This window comes from Cornus florida, unplaced genomic scaffold, assembly GCF_030987335.1.
Source record: "Cornus florida cultivar Cherokee Brave unplaced genomic scaffold, ASM3098733v1 CherokeeBrave_3.0.0_Hap2_Chr07, whole genome shotgun sequence".
NCBI lineage: Eukaryota > Viridiplantae > Streptophyta > Magnoliopsida > Cornales > Cornaceae > Cornus > Cornus florida.
In genome coordinates, this window is record NW_026775577.1 from 7,786,953 (window position 1) to 7,806,869 (window position 19,917).

A 19,917-nucleotide genomic window follows, 5' to 3' on the forward strand; every position below is an offset into this window, starting at 1 on the left:
ACCCAAAACATATTAAGTCCAGCAAGCAAACTTCGGCAGCCCAGCCCAGCGTGCTCCACCCGCAAGCCCACTTAAATAAGTCCAGTAAATAAAATAACCACACAGGCCCAGTCCAACTTTGTGTAAAAAGGTTAGACCCATTTTACAATTAAGCCCCGCCCCGCCGACGGCGCGCGCGTGTGTGGTAGTTGGTTCGGATCCAGGCTAGCCTAGGTCCTCCCCCTCTTAAAAACTTGGGTGCCCTTGGGCCCAAACCCAAATCCCATACTAGACATATATATACTCAAGGTTGCTTTGCTACTTTTTCGATGTGGGACAAGCATTTCCCACTTTATTCACACCCATTTAGGCTATATAAATCACTTACTTTGGAGCCAATTTCTCATTCACCCGGAAACGGATTTGAGAAAATAAATATACCACGTTCATCTCCTCGCAGAGAGGAACGCGCTCGTCAATAGATTCGCAAAAAATTCTTAGCGGAATCTTTTAAAAATCCTTCCAAAGTTTTCGTTTTCTAATGCCGTTTCCAACAATCCCCCACATGAATGAAAATTTGCGCAGATTACAAAAAGAGAAGATACAGACACTATAAAGAGTATTATTGGAAAGTTACTGCATCGGGATAGGTAGCTTTTGGCCTTGAACCTTCCCTAGTGTATTACTATCGGATTTACTGGCTAACCAGTGAACATTATGTCTTGAATTGTTCAGCCGTTGATGTAAACCAAGACAATAGCAAACACACAATTCCTTCCCACACAAAGTCGGTTCTCACGGTTGTGTTCATATGGCCCTGAATAACGCCTGGTATTTCATGAGCGCTCCAGAAAACTTAGCCTTAGTAGTTCTCATAGAAGCGGCCCCACTTCACACTCATATAGGTGACTTCTTATTAAGAGTATCCTACCATACCCCACTTGAATTTTCAAGGTATAAGAGTCATTAAAAGCATAGCTTATCCTACTCATCGCTGTAGGTAACACTGTCTCATCATAGAAACGGGTAGAAGATTGAATCTTCCCAGTGCTTCTGGTGAGCCATTCAGAATTTCTGTTGTCCCTTTGAACCTAGATCTTGGGATCTCAAGTCAACTAGGTTGGGTTTCCATTAAGATGACTCGTTAGCTTTCGGCTTTAATCCCATTCCCCTCGATGAACTATATACTTGCTCTCTTGTCAAACCTTTTGTAAACGGATCCGCTAAATTATCTTTTGACCTGATATAATCTATTGAGATTATCCCACTTGAGAGCAATTGTCTAACGGTATTATGTCATCGACGTATATGTCGAGACTTACCGTTGTACATATTACTTTGTGCCCTTCCAATTGCTGATTGACTATCACAATGTATACATATAGCGGGCACCGGTTTAGGCCAATTTGGAATATCTTCTAAGAAATTACGAAGCCACTCAGCTTCTTCACCTGCTTTATCCAAAGCAATAAATTCAGATTCCATAGTGGATCTGGCAATACAAGTTTGTTTTGAAGATTTTCAAGATATGGCACCTCCTCCAATAGTAAAGACATAGCCACTTGTGGATTTAGAATCCTTTGTATCTGATATCCAATTAGCATCACTGTATCCTTCAAGTACTGCTGGATATCTAGAATAATGTAATCCATAACTTATAGTATATTTTAAATACCTTAGAACCCTAATTATTACAGTCCAATGGTTCTTTCCTGGATTACTAGTATATCTACTCAATTTATTAACTGAGTATGCTATGTCTGGTCGTGTGCAATTCGTCAAATACATTAAGCTTCCTATAATGCGAGAATACTCAAGTTGTGATATGCTAGGACCAGTATTTTTCGATAAATGAAGATTTACATCGACAGGAGTCTTTACAAGACTACTATCCCCTTTATTAAACTTTTCTAATATTTTCTCAATATTGTGAGATTGAGATAATACTAGACCATCTGATGTTCTAGAAATCTTAATTCCTAGTATGACACCAGCTATACCTAAATCTTTCATATCAAAATTTTTGGTCAACATCTTTTTAGTAGTTTTGATTATAATATCATTACTACCCATTATTAGCATATCATCCACATATAGGCACACAATGACATATCCATTTTGAGTGTTTTTCACATACACACATTTATCACACTCATTAATTTTAAAACCATTTGACAACATCACTTTGTCAAATTTTTCATGCCATTGTTTAGGTGCTTGTTTTAATCCATATAAGGATTTTACAAGTTTGCACACCTTCTTTTCTTTTCCTGGAACTATAAACCCTTCAGGTTGTTCCATATAGATCTCCTCCTCTAATTCACCATTTAAGAAGGCAGTCTTAACATCCATTTGATGTATTTCTAAGTTTTGCAATGCTGCAATAGCTAGTAACAATCTAATGGATGTTATTCTTGTGACTGGTGAATATGTATCAAAATAATCCAAGCCTTCTTTTTGCTTGTATCCCTTAGCAACAAGTCGGGCTTTACATTTTTCAATTGAACCATCAGGCTTCATCTTCCTCTTGAAAATCCACTTATACCCTAAAGGTTTAGTACCAGAAGGAAGATCCACCAACTCCCAAGTATGATTTTGCATGATGGATTCAATTTCACTATTTATGACTTCTTTCCATAAATTAGCTTCAGGAGAAGACATAACTTCCTTGTAGCTTTGTGGCTCATTCTCCAATATATATGTCAGAAAGTTAGGACCGAATGACTTAGACGTTCTAGCTCTTTTGCTACGTCTAGGTTCTTCCTCATTTTCATCATCTATAGACTCTTGGTCTATATTCTCTTGTATATTGCTATTAGCAGTATCATAATTTCTTTTAAGAGGATTTTTGCATGGAAATATATCCTCAAAGAAATAAGCATTCCTTGACTCAATAATTGTATTGACATGGATATCAGGAATGTCTGATTTATGCACAAGAAAACGATATGCACTACTATTCTGTGCATAGCCTATGAAAATACCATCAAAGGTTTTTGGTCATATCTTAACTTTCTTAGGAGTAGGAACCGCAACCTTAGCTAAACACCCCCACACTTTTAAGAATTTATAGGAAGGTTTTTGACCTTTCCATAATTCATAAGGTGTCACATTTGATTTCTTTTGAGGTACCTTGTTGAGAACATAATTAGCAGAGAGCAAAGCTTCCCCCCACAAATTCTAGGTTAAACCAGAACTTATCAACATAGCATTCATCATTTCTTTTAAGGTACGGTTTTTGCGTTCAGCAACACCGTTCTGTTGAGGTGAATAAGGAGCGGTAGTTTGGTGAATAATACCATGTTCTGAGCAAATGTCAGCGAATGGTACTTCGTATTCACCACCTCTATCACTTCTAAACATCTTTATCTTTTTTCCAAGTTGATTCTCAACCTCATTCTCGTAATGTTTAAACATTTCCAAGGCTTCATCTTTACTTCTTAACAAGTATACATAACAATATCTTGTGCAGTCATCAATAAAAGTAACGAAATACTTTTTCCCACCTCTAGTTGGCATAGATTTAAAGTCACAGATATCACTGTGAATTAATGTTAGAGGTTCAGTACTTCGCTCTATGGAGTGAAATGAGGTTCTAGTTAATTTTGCTTCTACACATGTTTGGCATTTTTGATTTAAATCAATATTAAATTTAGGTATAGATTCCATGTTAATTAATCTACGAATAGTATCATAATTAACATGTCCTAACCTACCATGCCATACATCAGATGAGTCAATAATATAAGCAGAAGAAACACTAGCTTTATTATTATCATTAATAGCTTTGGGTACAACAGTCATTACATTGAACTTAAATAGTCCATTACTTAGATACCCTTTGCCCACATACACCCCATTCTTAGTCAGCACAAACTTATCAGATACAAAGACCAGCTTGAACCCATTCTTGCTTAGTAGTGACCCAGAGACCAAGTTCTTCCTGATGTCTGGTACATGCAGCACATTATTAAGAGTGAGCTCTTTCCCTGAGGTCATTAGTAGCTTGATCTTTCCTTGTCCTTCAACCTTTGCAGTAGAAGAATTCCCCATGTAGAGTTGTTCTTCATTATCTATAGTTTCATAGGTAGTGAACATCCTCTTTTCAGAGCAAACATGACGAGTAGCTCCTGTGTCCACCCACCATTCTCTGTTGTTGCTTACCAGGTTGATTTCAGAAACCACAGCTGAAAGATTTAACTCTGATACATCAGCTGTCAACTTATCTTCTTCAGCTATGTGCACCTCAGTGGTCTTCTTCTTGGGGTTATGATGTGTTTTGCAGCTACGACAATCTTTAGCTCGGTGTCCTAGCTTGCCGCATATGAAACACTTCCCAGTGAACTTCTTGTAGTTTCCTTGGCTAGGACCTTCTCCAGAGTGCTCTCTCTTCTTATTTTTCTGTCCAGCTTCCACTACATTTGCCTTTGACACAATTGAAGAATTTTCGGCTCTCTTTTCAGATGTACGGTTATCTTCTTCAATTCTCAGCCTGACAATTAAGTCTTCGAGCCCCATTTCCTTGCGCTTATGCTTCAAGTAATTTTTGAAATCTTTCCAAGTAGGTGGCAGCTTTTCAATGATTGAAGCTACTTGAAAGGATTCACTCAATGTCATCTTCTCAGCATGTATCTCATGTAGGATCAGCTGGAGCTCCTGCACTTGGCTCACGACTGTCTTGGAGTCTATCATTTTGAAGTCCAGAAATCGTCCAACCACGAATTTCTTCAAGCCAGCATCCTCTGTTTTATACTTTTTGTCTAACGACTCCCAAAGCTCTTTAGCAGTATTTATTGGACTGTAAACATTATATAGGGTGTTGTCCAATCCATTGAGGATGTAGTTCTTGCATAGGAAGTCTCCATGCTTCCATGTATCAACAGCTCCAAGCTTGGTAATGTCTGCATCACCCTCATCTAACACTGGAGCAGTCTAAGTCAGATACTTGCTTAGATTCAGAGTTGTAAGGTAGAACATCATTTTCTGTTGCCACATTTTAAACTCCGTCCCGTTGAATTTTTCGAGCTTCTCCCCATGACTGACGAGAACATTAGGCACGGTAATACTCGTACTTGCCATTTGTCTGTTATATATTGATATACAGACCACGAGTCAAATTATAATAATTATAACAACAATAATAATTAAATAATTATTACTATAGTATAAAGATATCTGTCTTAAGATTGTTGATCAAATAATATATCATATACTTTAGTATAATTTATTTAAATATTATTTGTAAATATAATATTTATAATAATCTATATATATATATTTATATAGTTTAATATCAAAAATAATAAAACTATAAAAGAACCTGATAAAGTCGAGGCTAGAATTTAATTCTATAGCCTTAAGACAGATACGCCCCGCTACGGTGCTAACGGACTCTTCGGCGTCTATCTCCCAGGATACAACGACTTTTCTTCCTTTGGTAGTAGCACTTCAAACCAATGGAATAGGCGAACCGGCTCGGTGTAGTACTCTCTGTTGAACTCAGACTCGGAGACCAGGATTGAACCCAAACTTGGAAACCAAGGTTCGAACCCAATCCAAACCAGTTTAGGTTGAACCCAAACCAGTGGCTGAACCGAACAAAGAAGAATTAGAAGAAGAAATTCAGAAGAAGAGAAGAAGATTTCTGAATTGGTGTGAATTGAAATGAACCCAATGATGGGTATTTATAGGCTTGTTGGTGCCTATTCTGAATGGGTGCACCCATAGTCCGAATGGGTGCAACCATTGTTGACCAATCAAAATTAAAAATCTGTTGGTGGTTTTTAATTTGTAAAGGGTGCAACCCTTGGTTCAAACAAAAACTGTTTTATGGTTTTTGATTTGAATTTAAACCCAAAACATATTAAGTCCAGCAAGCAAACTTCGGCAGCCCAGCCCAGCGTGCTCCACCCGCAAGCCCACTTAAATAAGTCCAGTAAATAAAATAACCACACAGGCCCAGTCCAACTTTGTGTAAAAAGGTTAGACCCATTTTACAATTAAGCCCCGCCCCGCCGACGGCGCGCGCGTGTGTGGTAGTTGGTTCGGATCCAGGCTAGCCTAGGTCCTCCCCCTCTTAAAAACTTGGGTGCCCTTGGGCCCAAACCCAAATCCCATACTAGATATATATATACTCAAGGTTGCTTTGCTACTTTTTCGATGTGGGACAAGCATTTCCCACTTTATTCACACCCATTTAGGCTTTATAAATCACTTACTTTGGAACCAATTTCTCATTCACCCGGAAACGGATTTGAGAAAATAAATATACCACGTTCATCTCCTCGCAGAGAGGAACGCACTCGTCAATAGATTCGCAAAAAATTCTTAGCGGAATCTTTTAAAAATCCTTCCAAAGTTTGCGTTTTCTAATGCCGTTTCCAACACATATTACCCTATCAGAAAAAAAAAAAAAAAAAAAAAAAGAAGAAAAGAAAAGAAAAGAAAAATAGGATACTTCATTACCCTACTATCCAGGGATATGAGATCCTTGATAATTCTCATCATAGTTTTTTATATCTTCTAATATATTAACAATAATAATAGCTTCATTTAGGTAACAATTGAAAATTCTTCTATGTGATATATCACCACTGCGCCATAGTAAGCTTGTGGATCTTCCCTTTTCAATTATTGCCTTTTAAATCAGATGAAATCAATCCCAAAAGGCAATCCAATGCCATGGATGACGAAGAGAAGAGATGGAGAATCTTTATTTGCTAATTAAATTAATTCTTAATTATTTATTTTAATTTTTAAAATTAGATAATTTTAAGAAGAATATTTTTGTATTTTGTAATAAGAGTGTGAGGACATTTTGGACTTTAGAAATAATTCTTAATGCATTTGTAATTATTTTATTTAATTCAATCAATGTGAAAAATTAACTTTTAAAATTGACCAATTTGTTATTTAGAGCTCCGAATCCTACTTATATGTAGTTTTCCCTATTTTTTATTGTTACTATATTATATTATATTTCAATTATAATTGATAAAAATATTAAATAGTAATATTTCAATTATATATATACTTTACTATTTAGACTTGAACCTTAGACCTTATACTTTAATAAATAAATAATTATTATTTAATATTTAGACTACAAGTTTTTTTATTTTGATATTGAATTTTCAAATTATAATTTGTATAGCTGACACTACTTTTATGTTTATTTTATTTTCAACAAAACTTAAAAGAGTCACTGGGTATGTGGAAACAAGAAAGAGAAAAATAATAAATCCAAAGACTAAATGAATGTCGGGCTGGAATAGCTCAGTTGGCTAGAGCGTGTGGCTGTTAACCACAAGGTCGGAGGTTCAAGCCCTCCTTCTAGCGATTGTTTTTCTTTTTCTGGCCTTTTCACAAACGAAAAATCCTCTGCTTGAAAACAGAACAATGCCCAACTAGATACTGCAAATTAGTCCAACTTTATTGACACTAATCTTTTTCCTTTTTACAACTTTCAAGTTCAAAGGCACTAATCATCAGCTTCATAATACATACATACATAGGAACTCTCTCTCTCTCTCTCTCTCTCTGAAACCCTAAATATCATGTCTTCCGATACCCCGACGATGCCATAAGCACTGCCACTGCCGCCATAAACATAAGCAACATACTAACAAGCAATCCATAAGTTCTTCTGGATGACCTCCTGTACTCTCCAAAAAACAGTATGCCCCAAAAAGTGCTCACCAGTGGAAGTGCCTAATGACATCAATTTTTAATAAGCTAACAGATCATGGTTAAAGGGCACTGAAAATAAATTCATTCCAATATGATTCAAATAGTGTATATCTAAGTGTTTGTGTATATGTCAAATGATCAATTTTGATATTAATATCACTCCAATATGATTCAAATTGTGCGTACCTATGTGTTTGTGTTTATGTCACATGCACATGAAATACACACACAAGTGTGTGGATAGTGAACTGACCTGAACAGCATCAGCAGCTGCATAGCCAGCAGCTTGACCTCCCATGAACTGAAGACCATTTCCGAGGCCACACAAGAAACCAGCCAGAAAAGCCCATTTTCTCCCATTCGAATCACTTAGATATTCAGTGACGATTTAGGCAAGTTGAGAATGACTCCAGTCACGAAGAAAGAAATCGAGAAGTAAAAGAATGCAGTGTAGACGACCAAATGAGGAACCCTTTCTTTCAACATGTGCAACTGATCATTAGTTGCCAAGTTGAATGCCGGTGAGAAGAGAGCGAAACAGACACCACCAAAGAAAACCCTATCAAAGTACTTTTCCCAAACACCTGTTTATTATCATAACCCGAAAATAATAAGCATTGTTGACAGACTTGCTAATTCATGTATATTGAACAATTTTGGAATTGGAGAGGAAGGAAAACCTTAATTGCTCTTCTGTTCTCGAGCTCTATAAGAAAGTCTGCAGTTCCGACCTTTGCTTTCCTCCCTAGAATATTTCCATTTTCTAAGTCCTTCAGGCGACCTAACAATGTTGATCTCTTGGAAAATGTTAAAAAGGACTACCAATCTGTTAGTCCAAATTGTAGCACCAAAAGTTAATGAATTGCTTACCGTTGTATGTAATTGTTTCTTCTATAACAGAAAGCTCTATTATCCTATCAGAGTTTGAAAAAACATGATATTGTATAACAATCAATGACATACTATAAAGATACCATTGAAGTTAAATATATATATATAAATATACCCTGTTCGATCTTGGTAACCATTGGACAATTCTAGAAGTTTTGCAGCATGACTCTTTGCTTCATTATCGGCTGCATTGGAGGAATGAACTGCAGATCCAAGGAAAACTGCAACGAGGAAGCACCCAACCCCAGGGAAAAGACTAGCAACTTTGTTGATTCGATCATCCAAGAAATAGTTCAAGGTAGTTCCTGTTACAATTTCATATGAACATGTGTTAGCTTTAGTGTAACATCTTTGATTTTCTTACTAATTTTATAGGAAAAGAAATACAGATGGAGGAAATTTTGGAGGGAAATGTAAAAAAACTCACCTATGACAACGGATATGCTTGATGTGATCACCGTTGTCACCGAAAGTCCTACGAGTGCCCAAGCATATTGGGTAGCAAGGTTCCCAAGGCTAAGAAACACCCCTCCAGCCATGGCAACCAAAATACAAGGCCAATTGTACTGTGTGATGGATGTATCAGTTGGACAAAATATTAGGAAATGACAGGTTTACATGACATGAACAACAAAGAAAATGACATAAAATTATGTATCAAGCATATCAGTTAAAAATCGGAAAAATTAACAAGAAGACAACATAAATCACACTTTTTCTTGGTTTATCTAATCTTATAAGTTCATCTTTAATCATGTCAGCAATTTAACATCTCTTTTAAGAAATGAAGTCTAATTTTCACTTTGAGATTACAGTAGCAAAGATAAATTTTTATTTAGTTCAAAGACAGTTAAAAGTGTTTGATCAGCAAAAACAGAGAAGGCCAAAAAGCCCAAAAGTGAACTAACTTTACTGTCTGGTTAAATGCAAAAGCAGGTTCCAAACACAGTAAATTTTTTGATTTCTTGTCACAATCAGGGGTAAATTTTGGAATAATTTAGAAATTATTCAACAGATTTGCAATATTATTGAATAATTGACAATACCCACATAATTAATCACCATGCCGTAATAGAAAGTCACATATATTTCAAGTTTGAATCCCAAAATAGATGCAACTCATGATTGAAAACAACATATAAATGAGAAATCACCTGAGCTTGAGAAAGTTGTGTAAAGAAGTTTGGCACAATGAGTTTGCTATCACCTATCTGACCAAAGGTGAGAGCTATGGCAACAGCAGCCAACACGTTTGTGATGGCATAATCAAGATAGGTATGTTGAGGAAGCCGACCCCGTCGCTCCGGGACAGTCAGAGCTGCAGGCCAAGTGCCCAACAACAGAAGTGCAAGCAGCATACAAGCTATGGCACCTTCCTTACTCTCCACCAGGTACATTTTCAACTTATGCAAATCAAAATAGGTTACTCTAAATCGGAGTGAAAATTAGACGAATCTGCACATTAAAAGAGAAAAGTGAAAAGGTATAAGAATGGGCCTTATGGTTTGATATATATATATATATATATATATATGTATACAAAGAGCTAAATTTAGCACACCCAAGATGTCACAGGCCTAAGAAAATTCAAATTGGGAAGAACAAAAGGACAAAAGGTGATGAAGAAAGATACAACATACATAAACGGTGTGTAAACACAACCGATTTGGCCAGCACATGGGCATATTCATTGGATAGAGAAAAGAGAGAGTTCAAAATTGATCACGGATACAGACTAAACAAAAAAAAAAACAAAAATCTGCAAATTAACACATCCGAAAAAGTGGCAACTTTTTAAATATATTTTAATTTTTAATTTTGTTTTGTTTAGGTGAATATTGCAATTTTATGTTCTAAACACAACATAAGAACTACATTTTGGCCTCATAAAATGACCAACAGAATGGAGAGCAAAAATTTCCAGAGTACACAAGTAATATTTATACTAATTAAATGTTCAATTTAAAAATATCGTATGGATGAATGATCATTTTGGATGGTGCGATTTTCACCCAAGAAATAGACAAAATAATAATAATAATAATAATAATGAAACAGAAAAATTATTAAAAATTGTGTAATAGAAACTTTTGTAGAGCTGATACCATAAAAATGGTGTAATAAAAACAATTTTTTAATTTGGTGACAAAAACAGTTGCACTTCACTCATTGACCCTCACCCCTTCAAAATTTTAAACACTTAAACCACCAGGCATATGGATTACTTGCAGGAGAGATCAATTCGCAGTAGAAGAGTAAATGAGAGAACGCCTACACTTACACTTACACCATTACCAAGACGGATACTTGTAGAAGAGATCAATTGCCAGTACCTGTAGAAGAGATGAAGGAGATACTTTCGCAGATACTTGTAGAAGAGATGAATGAGAGAGCCCCATTAGATATGGTGGGTAGTTGGTCGCTGATTATATTAAAAACTCGGTATTTGTTTCATCGACATCTCTAATACAGATGTACCAGTAGAAGAGATGAAGGAGAGAACGCTTATATTTAAACCATTAGACAGATGGATACTTTCACATATACTTATAGAAGAGATGAACGAGAGAACACTATTAGATATGGTGGGTAGTTGGTCGCTGATTATATTAAAAATTGAAAAACTCGGTATTTGTTTCATCGACATCTCAAATACAGATGGCAACATAGTTTATTACGTGTTTGTTTCAAATTGTTTTGTAGTTTAATTTGACTCTTACTCACTCAGTTGAATCACTCAGTAACCCAAATGATTTTTAAGATACATTTCACTTACACTCACTCAATACTGAGTCCAACTGATTTTGTAGTTAAATTTCACTCACCCTCACTCAATACAGAGTAAATTCAGGACACTCAATAAAGTTTTTGCCATGGAATGCTTCTACGTGCTAGTTGCCAGGTTTTTTTATAGTTATATTTTTCTCACTCAGTAAACTCAGTTCACTTTGAAAAAATATTTTTTTACGTATTAATTCTATATATTTTTTTTATAGTTATATTTCACTCCCTCAACTCAGTTCTGTGCATGTGTTTCATCAAAAGATTAATGCATCTTGAGGAGAATGCTAATATACAAAGAGAATTTCATTTCTCCTCGAGATGCATTACTTTTCATGTAAATATCTAAGATATTTATAAACTCAATAATAATTTCAATGCTCTATAGATAAATACGTTTAAATATTTACCAATTCTATAGAAATCTCAATGTTCTAGAATTGTGTTTTATCAGTATTTAAATATAGCTTACTTTTTTTTTTTTTTTTTACTTTTTATTTATTAAAAATTCAAACAATTATATAAATATAAAATATGCACAAGACTATAAAGTCTAGCCCGTCCAACAACCTCCAAAGAAATGTTACGGATGGGCTAAGCCCATCAGAGCCTAAGACAAAAATGTTCCATTCAACCCCCAAATGACCTCAAACAAGCCATAACGGAGGCAAAGTCCATGTGAAGGCAATAGTTGAGAGAAATAAGCTAGAGTTGTTAATCTTGAAAATTTATAGATTTGATGGTAACATACGGATAATACGAAATTTGGTAAAATGAAAAATTTAGAATTTATAGTATTTATTATACTTTAAATATATATATTTTTAAAGATTTTTTATTTTTTTAACCATAAAAAAAATGGTGTTAAATGATAAGTCATGTCTTATCCATTTAAGATTTTTAGTGAAATTTAGTGGTAGGTAGATTGTTGTATAAGTGTTTTTAATTACACACTTGATCTATTAAAAATTAATATTTATTTATTTTCCAAAGAAGTTTAACCAAAATATACGCACACCAGAAATATTAAAACACCTAAATATTGCCCTAACAAGGCTCTTCTTAGGACGAGATCCTATAGCTAATGCCCATTAATTTAATTTAATTTATTTTTGGAATTATTAATTTTAAAATTGACTGTTATAATTATAACCACTATGAAAAATATGATTTTTTTTTTTTTTTTTGGTGATAATTTATAGAAAATTTTGTTAAGAAACTTTGAAGAAGTTTGATAAAATCATTTAATATAGAAAGTTGAATTAAAATATTAACGTTATGAACTAATTAAAAAATATAAGAAAATTAAGCATTGTGAGTAGAGTTGCAACACCGAATTAGGTAGGTTGGAGGTATAGCTTGAGTCCAACTAGACGGATCCCAAGCATAACCCTAACCATGGAATTCTAAATATCATGTCTTCCGATGCCCCGACGATGCCATAAGCACAGCCACTGCCACCATAAACATAAGCAGCATACTAACAAGCAATCCATAAGTTCTTCTGGATGACCTTCTGTACTCTCCAAAAAACAGTATACCCCAAAAAGTGCTCACCAGTGGAAGTGCCTAATGACATTCAATTTTAACAAATTAATTAGACAATCATGGTTAAAGGGCACTGAAAATAAAATCACTCCAATATGATTCAAATAGTGTATATCTATGTATTTGTGTTTGTGTCAAATTGCACTAAACAAGTGCACATGCACATGAAAATACACACACAAGTGTGTGGACTGTGGACAGTGTGCTCACACACAATAAGCAGATATTGAACTGACCTGAACTGCATCAGCAGCTGCATAGCCTGCAGCTTGACCTCCCATGAACTGAAGACCATTTCCGAGGCCACACAAGAAACCAGCCAGAAAAGCCCATTTTCTCCCATTCGAATCACTTAGATAAGCTTTCAGTGACGATTTAGGCAAGTTGAGAAGGGGATGATAGAGGAAGCTGACATTTAGAATGACTGCAGTCACGAAGAAAGAAATCGAGAAGTAAAAGAATGCAGTGTAGACGACCAAATGATGAACCCCTTCTCTCAACGTGTGCCACTGATCATTAGTTGCCAGGTTGAATGCCGGTGAGAAGAGAGCGAAACAGACACCACCAAAGAAAGTTATAGCCAATCCTATCAAAATATTTTTCCCAAACACCTGTTTATTATCATAACCCGAAAATAATAAGCATTGTTGACAGACTAGCTAGTTCATGTATATTGAACAATTTTGGAATTGGAGAGGAAGGAAAACCTTGATTGCTCTTCTGTTCTCGAGCTCAATAAGAAAGTCTGCAGTTCCGACCTTTGCTTTCCTCCCTAGAATATTTCCATTTTCTAAGTCCTTCAGGCGACCTAACAATGTTGATCTCTTAGAAAATGTTAAGAAGGACTACCAATCAGTTAGTCCAAATTGTAGCACCAAAAGTTAATGAACTACTTACCGTTGTACGTAATTGTTTCTTCTATAACAGAAAGCTCTATTATCCTATCAGAGTTTGAAAAACACATGATATTGTATAACAATCAATGACATACTATAAAGATACCAGTGAAGTTATATATATATATATATATATACCCTGTTCGATCTTGGTAACCATTGGATAATTCTAGAAGTTTTGCAGCATGAAGCTTTGCTTCATTATCGGCTGCATTGGAGGAATGAACTGCAGATCCAAGGAAAACTGCAACGAGGAAGCACCCAACGCAAAGGAAAAGAATATCGGCTTTGTTGATTCGATCATCCAAGAAATAGTTCAAGGTAGTTCCTGTTACAATTTCATATGAACGTGTGTAAGCTCTAGCTTCATTGCTAATCATAAAATTTAAGCCAAACTACCTAAGTGGTTAATGTAACATCTTTGATTTCTAACTATTTATAGGAAAATTTGGAGGGAAATGTAAAAAAATCACCTATGACAACGGCTATGCTTGATGTGATCACTGTTGTCACCGGAAGTCCTACGAGTGCCCAAGCATATTGGGTAGCAAGGTTCCCAAGGCTAAGAAACACCCCTCCAGCCATGGCAACCAAAATACAAGGCCAATTGTACTGTGTGATGGATATATCAGTTGGACAAAATATTAGGAAAGGCCAGGTTTATATGACATCAACAACAAAGAAAATGACATAAAACAGCTAAAAAATTGAAAAAATTAACGAGGCGACAAAAAAATCACACTTTCTTTTGGTTTATCTAATCTTGTAAATTAGTACATCATATGAATTATGTGATTTTTCATCTTTTAACCATGTCAGCAATTTAACCAAATGTCTAATTTTCACTTTGAGATTACAGTAGCAACGATAAATTTCAATTTAGTTCAAAGAGAGTTAAAAGTGTTTGATCAGCAAAACAGAGAAGGCCAAAAGCCCAAAAGTGAACCAACTTTACTGTTTTGTTAAATGCAGAAGCAGGTTCCAAACACAGTAAAAAATCGGATTTCTTGTCACAATCAGTGGTAAATTTTTGAATAATTTAGAATTTATTCAATAGATTTGCAATATTATTGAATAATTGACAATACCCACATAATTAATCACTATGCCTCAACAGAAAGTCGCATATACTTCAAGTTTGAATCCCAAAAAAGATACAACTCATGATTGAAAACAACATATAAATGAGAAATCACCTGAGCTTGAGAAAGTTGAGTAAAGAAGTTTGGCATGTTGGGTTTGCTATCACCAATCTGACCAAAGGTGAGAGCTATGGCAACAGCAGCCAAAAGGTTTGAGATGGCATAATCAAGATAGGTATGTTGAGGAAGCCGACCCCGTCGCTCCGGGACAGTCAGAGCAGCAGGCCAAGTACCCAACAACACAAGTGCAAGCAGCATACAAGCTCTGGCACCTTCCTTACTCTCCACCAGGTACATTTTCAACTTATGCAAATCAAAATAGGTTACTCTAAATCGGAGTGAAAATTATAAAAACCTGCACATTAAAAGAGAAAATTGAAGAAGTATAAGAATGGGCCTTATGGTTTGATATATATATATATATATATATATATATATATATATATATATATATAGAAAGGGCTAAATTTAGCACACCCATGATGTCACAGGCTTAATAAAATTCATATTGGAAAGAACAAAAGGACGAAAGATGATGAAGAAAGATACATTTGACTTAAACGGTGTGTAAATACAACCATTTTGGCCTAGCACATAGGCAATTAGGCCTACTCATTGGAGAGTGAGAGAAAGGAAGAAAAGTCTGCAAATCCACACATCCTGAAAAATAGCAACCTTTTATATATAATTTTTTTTTTTTTTAGGTGAATATTGCAATTTTATCTGCTAAACACAACATAAGGAACTGCATTTTGGCCTCAAAAAATGATCAACAGAATGCAGAGGAAAAAATTCCAGAATACACAAGTACACATTTATACTAATTACTTGTTCAACTTAAAAGTGTCATATGCATGAATGATCAATTTCCATGGTGTTATTTTCATCCAATAAATAGACAAACAAAAATAAGAATAATAATAATTTAAATTGAAACAGAAAAACCATTAAAATTGTGTAATAGAAAGTCTTTGTAGAACTGATACCATAACAAATGGTGTAATAAAAACTCTTTTTAGACCTTGTTGACATGCAATGATTTGGAGACAAGAAAAAAAAAATACCAGTTGCACATCACTCAGCGATTCTCACCCTTCAAAATTTTAAACACTAAAACCATTGCATTACTTGTAAGAGAGATCAATTCGGGTAGAAGAGAACAATGAGAGAATGCTTACCCTTAAGCAATTATGCAGATGGATTGCAGTTGGAGAGATCAATTCGCAGATACTTGTAGAAGACAACGTTTCTAGATACGGTGGTTAGTTGGTGCGCGATTATATATTAAAAACTGGGGTATATGCTTGATCGACATATCAGATACAGATGACAACATACTCATATACGTGTTGGTTTCAAATTGTTTTGCCGTTATCATTCTCACTCACTCACTCAGTAATCTGAGTAATCTACAATAATCTTTACTCAGTACATATTTCACTTGTTCAGTTCAGTTCACATCATATACGTGTTAATTCCAAATTGTTTTACAGTTAGCTTTCTCTCTCAGTAATCTACAGTAATGTTTACTCAATACAGATTTCACTTGTTCAGCTCAGTTCCCTTCTTATACGTGTTAATTCCAAATATACGTGTTAATTTCAAATTATTTTATAATTATCTTTCTTACTCACTCATTCAACTCAGTTCACTCAATACAGATTTCATGAATTCAACTCAGCTTACTCATTCAACTCAGTACAAATATCACTCACTTAATTCAGTTTACTCAATGAATGACTCATTAAATAACTATACACTTAGTTCACCCAATACAAATGACAAAGAGATTCTTCTACGTATTAATTACATATTTTTTTGTAATTACATTTCACTCGATAAGTTAACTTTTTCGTAATTCAGTAAATTCAGTTTACTCAATACAGATGACAAGATATTCTTCTTTACAAATTTTTTTTGTAATTGTATTTCACTCACTCAGTAAATTCTTTATATATATATATATATATATATATATATAAGCATTCTACTCAAGATACGTAAATATATATTTAAAAACACTATAATAATTCCAATGCTCTCTATAAATACTCTTAAATATTTACCAATTCTATAGAAATAATCTCAATGTTCTAGAATTGTGTTTTATCGGTAATATGTTTTAGAATGTTTATCAGTATTTAAAGATATTTTACTTTTTACTTTTTTCTAAAATTCAAGGAATTATATAAATATAAAATATTTACAAGACTATAAGGCTAGCCCGTCCAACAACGCGCAAATAAATATTACACATGATGGGCTAGCCCATCAGAGCCTAAGACAAAAATATCCCATACAACCTCAAATGCCCTCAAACAAGCCATAACGGAGGTAAAGCCCATGTGAAAGACAATAGTTGATAGAGATAAGCTAGAGTTTTAAACTTTGAAAATTTATACATTTGATGGTAACTTAAAGATAATACGAAATTTGGCAAATTGAAAAATTAAGAATTTAAAGTATTTATTATATTTTGAATATATATATATATATATATTCTAAAATATTTTTGCAAAAAAAAAATATATATATATATATATTATTTTAACATTTTAATTTTACATCCCCAATTAAAAAATTATTGGCTTCGCCCTGCCTGTATGCATATGGCGTTGGCGGCCAGAGTGGTGGAGTTTGATTTCTTATTTTTTTTTTTAGCTAAGTGTCATTTTGGTCAAATAAAAGGATTTTAAAAGTTTAATATTGTATTTTAATGATTTAAATGAGTCAATTCAAAAGTTAGAGTAATATTAGGTACTCTTATCATGGTTAAGGTGTTATGGTTTAACTTTGCAAACTTGGAAGCAATTGGATCACACTCTCCTTAAGTTGTATCTACCCTTCCTTATTGCAAATCTAAGGGAGTGTAAGTGCAAATTATCATAATTTAGTAGTACCTAGATTGTTGTATAAGTATTTTTAATGACACACTTGATCTATTAAAACTTAATATTTATTTATTTTTCAAAGAAATTTAACTAAATATACACACACCACAAATATTAAAACACCTAAATATTGCCCCTAACATGGCTCTTTTTGAGGAGAAGAGATCCTCATAGCTAATGCCCATTAATTTTAAAATTGACTACTATAATTATAACCACTATGATATATATATTGGTGATAAGTTATAGAAAATTTATTTAAAAACTTTGAAGAAGTTTGATAAAATCATTTAATATAGAGTATGAACTAATTAAAAAATCAAACCCGAAGTATCGCAAGCATAACCCTAATCATTTGCTTGCTAATACATAAGAATTCTAAATATCATGTCTTCCTATGCCCCGAATATGCCATAAGCACTGCTACTATCACCATAAATATAAGCAGCATACTAACAAGCAATCCATAAATTCTACTGAATGACCTTATGTACTCTCCAAAAAACAGTGTACACAACATAAGGAACTACATTTTGGCCTAAAAAAATGACCAACAGAATGGAGAGGGAAAAATTCCATACACAAGTACACATTCATGTTAATTACTTGTTAAATTTATCAAATATCATATGGATGAATGATCAATTTCCATGGTGCCATTTTCACCCAAGAAATAGACAAACAAAATAACAATAAAAATAATAATAATTTAAATTGAAACAGAAAAACTATTAAAAATTGTGTAATATAAACTCTTCGTAGATTTGATACTATAAGGTGTAATAAAAAATTTAAACACTTAAACCATTGTAACGCTTACAGTTAAATCATTACGCTGATGCATAATAACAATTCGCGCATACTTGTAGAAGATATTAATTAGACACTTTTAGATATGGTGGGTTAGTTGGTAGCGGATTATATTAAAAATACAGGTATCTGCTTTATCAACGTCTCAATTACAGATGTCAAGCAATTATATTACGTGTTGATTTCAAATTGCTTTGTAATTATATTAAACTTACACCCCACTCACTCACTCAATATAGATTTCACTCGAGTTCAATTCTCTTTATATAGATTTTACTCACTCAATAAACGTTTTAGTTTCAGATTTTTTTAACTTATATCTCACTAACTTAGTTCACACAAGATGTGATAATATTTTTTTACGTGTTAATTCCCGATATTTTCAATTATATTTCACTTGCACAGTAAACTTAGTTTATTCCTTTATATAGACTTCAATTCTATTAAAAACAAAAATTGATAAATATTTAGACTTCAGTAAATCACCACGTCTAAGATACATTACTTTTCAATGTTCTATAAATAAATACTCTTTTTTTAACTTATATCTCACTAACTTAGTTCACACAAGATGTGATAATATTTTTTTACGTGTTAATTCCCGATATTTTCAATTATATTTCACTTGCACAGTAAACTTAGTTTATTCCTTTATATAGACTTCAATTCTATTAAAAACAAAAATTGATAAATATTTAGACTTCAGTAAATCACCACGTCTAAGATACATTACTTTTCAATGTTCTATAAATAAATACTCTTAAACATTTACCAATTCTATAGAAATCTTAAATGTTCTAGAATTGTGTTTTATCCGTAATAGTATGTTTTAGAATGGTTTTTATCAGTATTTAAAGCTATATTACTTTTTTTTTTCTTCTTTAATTCAAGCAATTATATAAATAAAAATATTTACAGGACTATAAAGGCCAGCCCGTCCAACAACGCCCAAATAAATGTTACAGATGGGCTAGCCCATAAGAGCCTAAGACACAAATGTCCCGTGCAAACCCCAAATGACCTCAAACAAGCCAATAAGCTAGAGTAGTTAATCTTGAAAAGTTATAGATTGATAGTCACTTAAAGATAATATGAATTTGGTAAGTCAAATATTAAGAATTTAAAGTATTTATTATATTTTGAATATATATATATATATATATTAAAGATTTTAGATTTTTTTAACCCTAGAAAAAAAAAATTATTTTTTTGGTGTTCAAATGATAAGTGAAATTTAGCGGTACCTAAATTGTTGTATAAATTTTTTTTAATTGCAGATACACTTGATCT

General features: G+C 33.6%; 1 protein-coding gene, 1 non-coding gene and 1 pseudogene across 8 annotated transcripts; 1 reads left to right on the forward strand and 2 right to left on the reverse strand.

Annotated features, from left to right (window-relative positions):
* Window positions 1–7,243: 7,243 nt before the first annotated feature.
* Window positions 7,244–7,317, forward strand: TRNAN-GUU (transfer RNA asparagine (anticodon GUU)). The gene has a single exon. It is a non-coding gene; the product is annotated as a tRNA-Asn (tRNA).
* A 216-nt stretch (window positions 7,318–7,533) lies between these two features.
* On the reverse strand, window positions 7,534–9,956 carry LOC132267434 (ureide permease 1-like; annotated as a pseudogene).
* A 2,797-nt stretch (window positions 9,957–12,753) lies between these two features.
* On the reverse strand, window positions 12,754–15,226 carry LOC132267435 (ureide permease 1-like). 7 transcript variants are annotated; one of them, XM_059768599.1, is made up of 6 exons: window positions 14,981–15,226; window positions 14,258–14,396; window positions 13,923–14,112; window positions 13,596–13,710; window positions 13,125–13,499; window positions 12,754–12,909 (listed from the first exon to the last, which is right to left on the reverse strand). In XM_059768599.1, the coding sequence occupies exons 1-6, from the start codon at window positions 15,221–15,223 to the stop codon at window positions 12,754–12,756; spliced, it is 1,218 nt and encodes a 405-aa protein (XP_059624582.1). In that variant the 5' UTR covers window positions 15,224–15,226. The 7 variants fall into 7 exon arrangements, with proteins under 7 accessions (XP_059624582.1, XP_059624583.1, XP_059624579.1 ...); XM_059768600.1 differs by having other exon boundaries at window positions 13,596–13,733; window positions 13,967–14,112; window positions 14,987–15,223; XM_059768596.1 differs by having other exon boundaries at window positions 13,596–13,696; window positions 13,942–14,112; window positions 14,987–15,223.
* Between the last annotated feature and the right edge of the window lie 4,691 nt (window positions 15,227–19,917).

Coding starts and splice junctions, on each gene's coding strand:
- LOC132267435 (XM_059768598.1), bottom strand. CDS start 15,223: ATGTACCTGGTGGAGAGTAAGGAAGGTGCCAGAGCTTGTATGCTGCTT. Junction 14,397..14,986: donor TCTTTACTCAACTTTCTCAA/GCTCAGGTGATT, acceptor TCCATCACACAG/TACAATTGGCCTTGTATTTT. Junction 13,697..13,890: donor ATATATATATAACTTCACTG/GTATCTTTATAG, acceptor CAACATTGTTAG/GTCGCCTGAAGGACTTAGAA.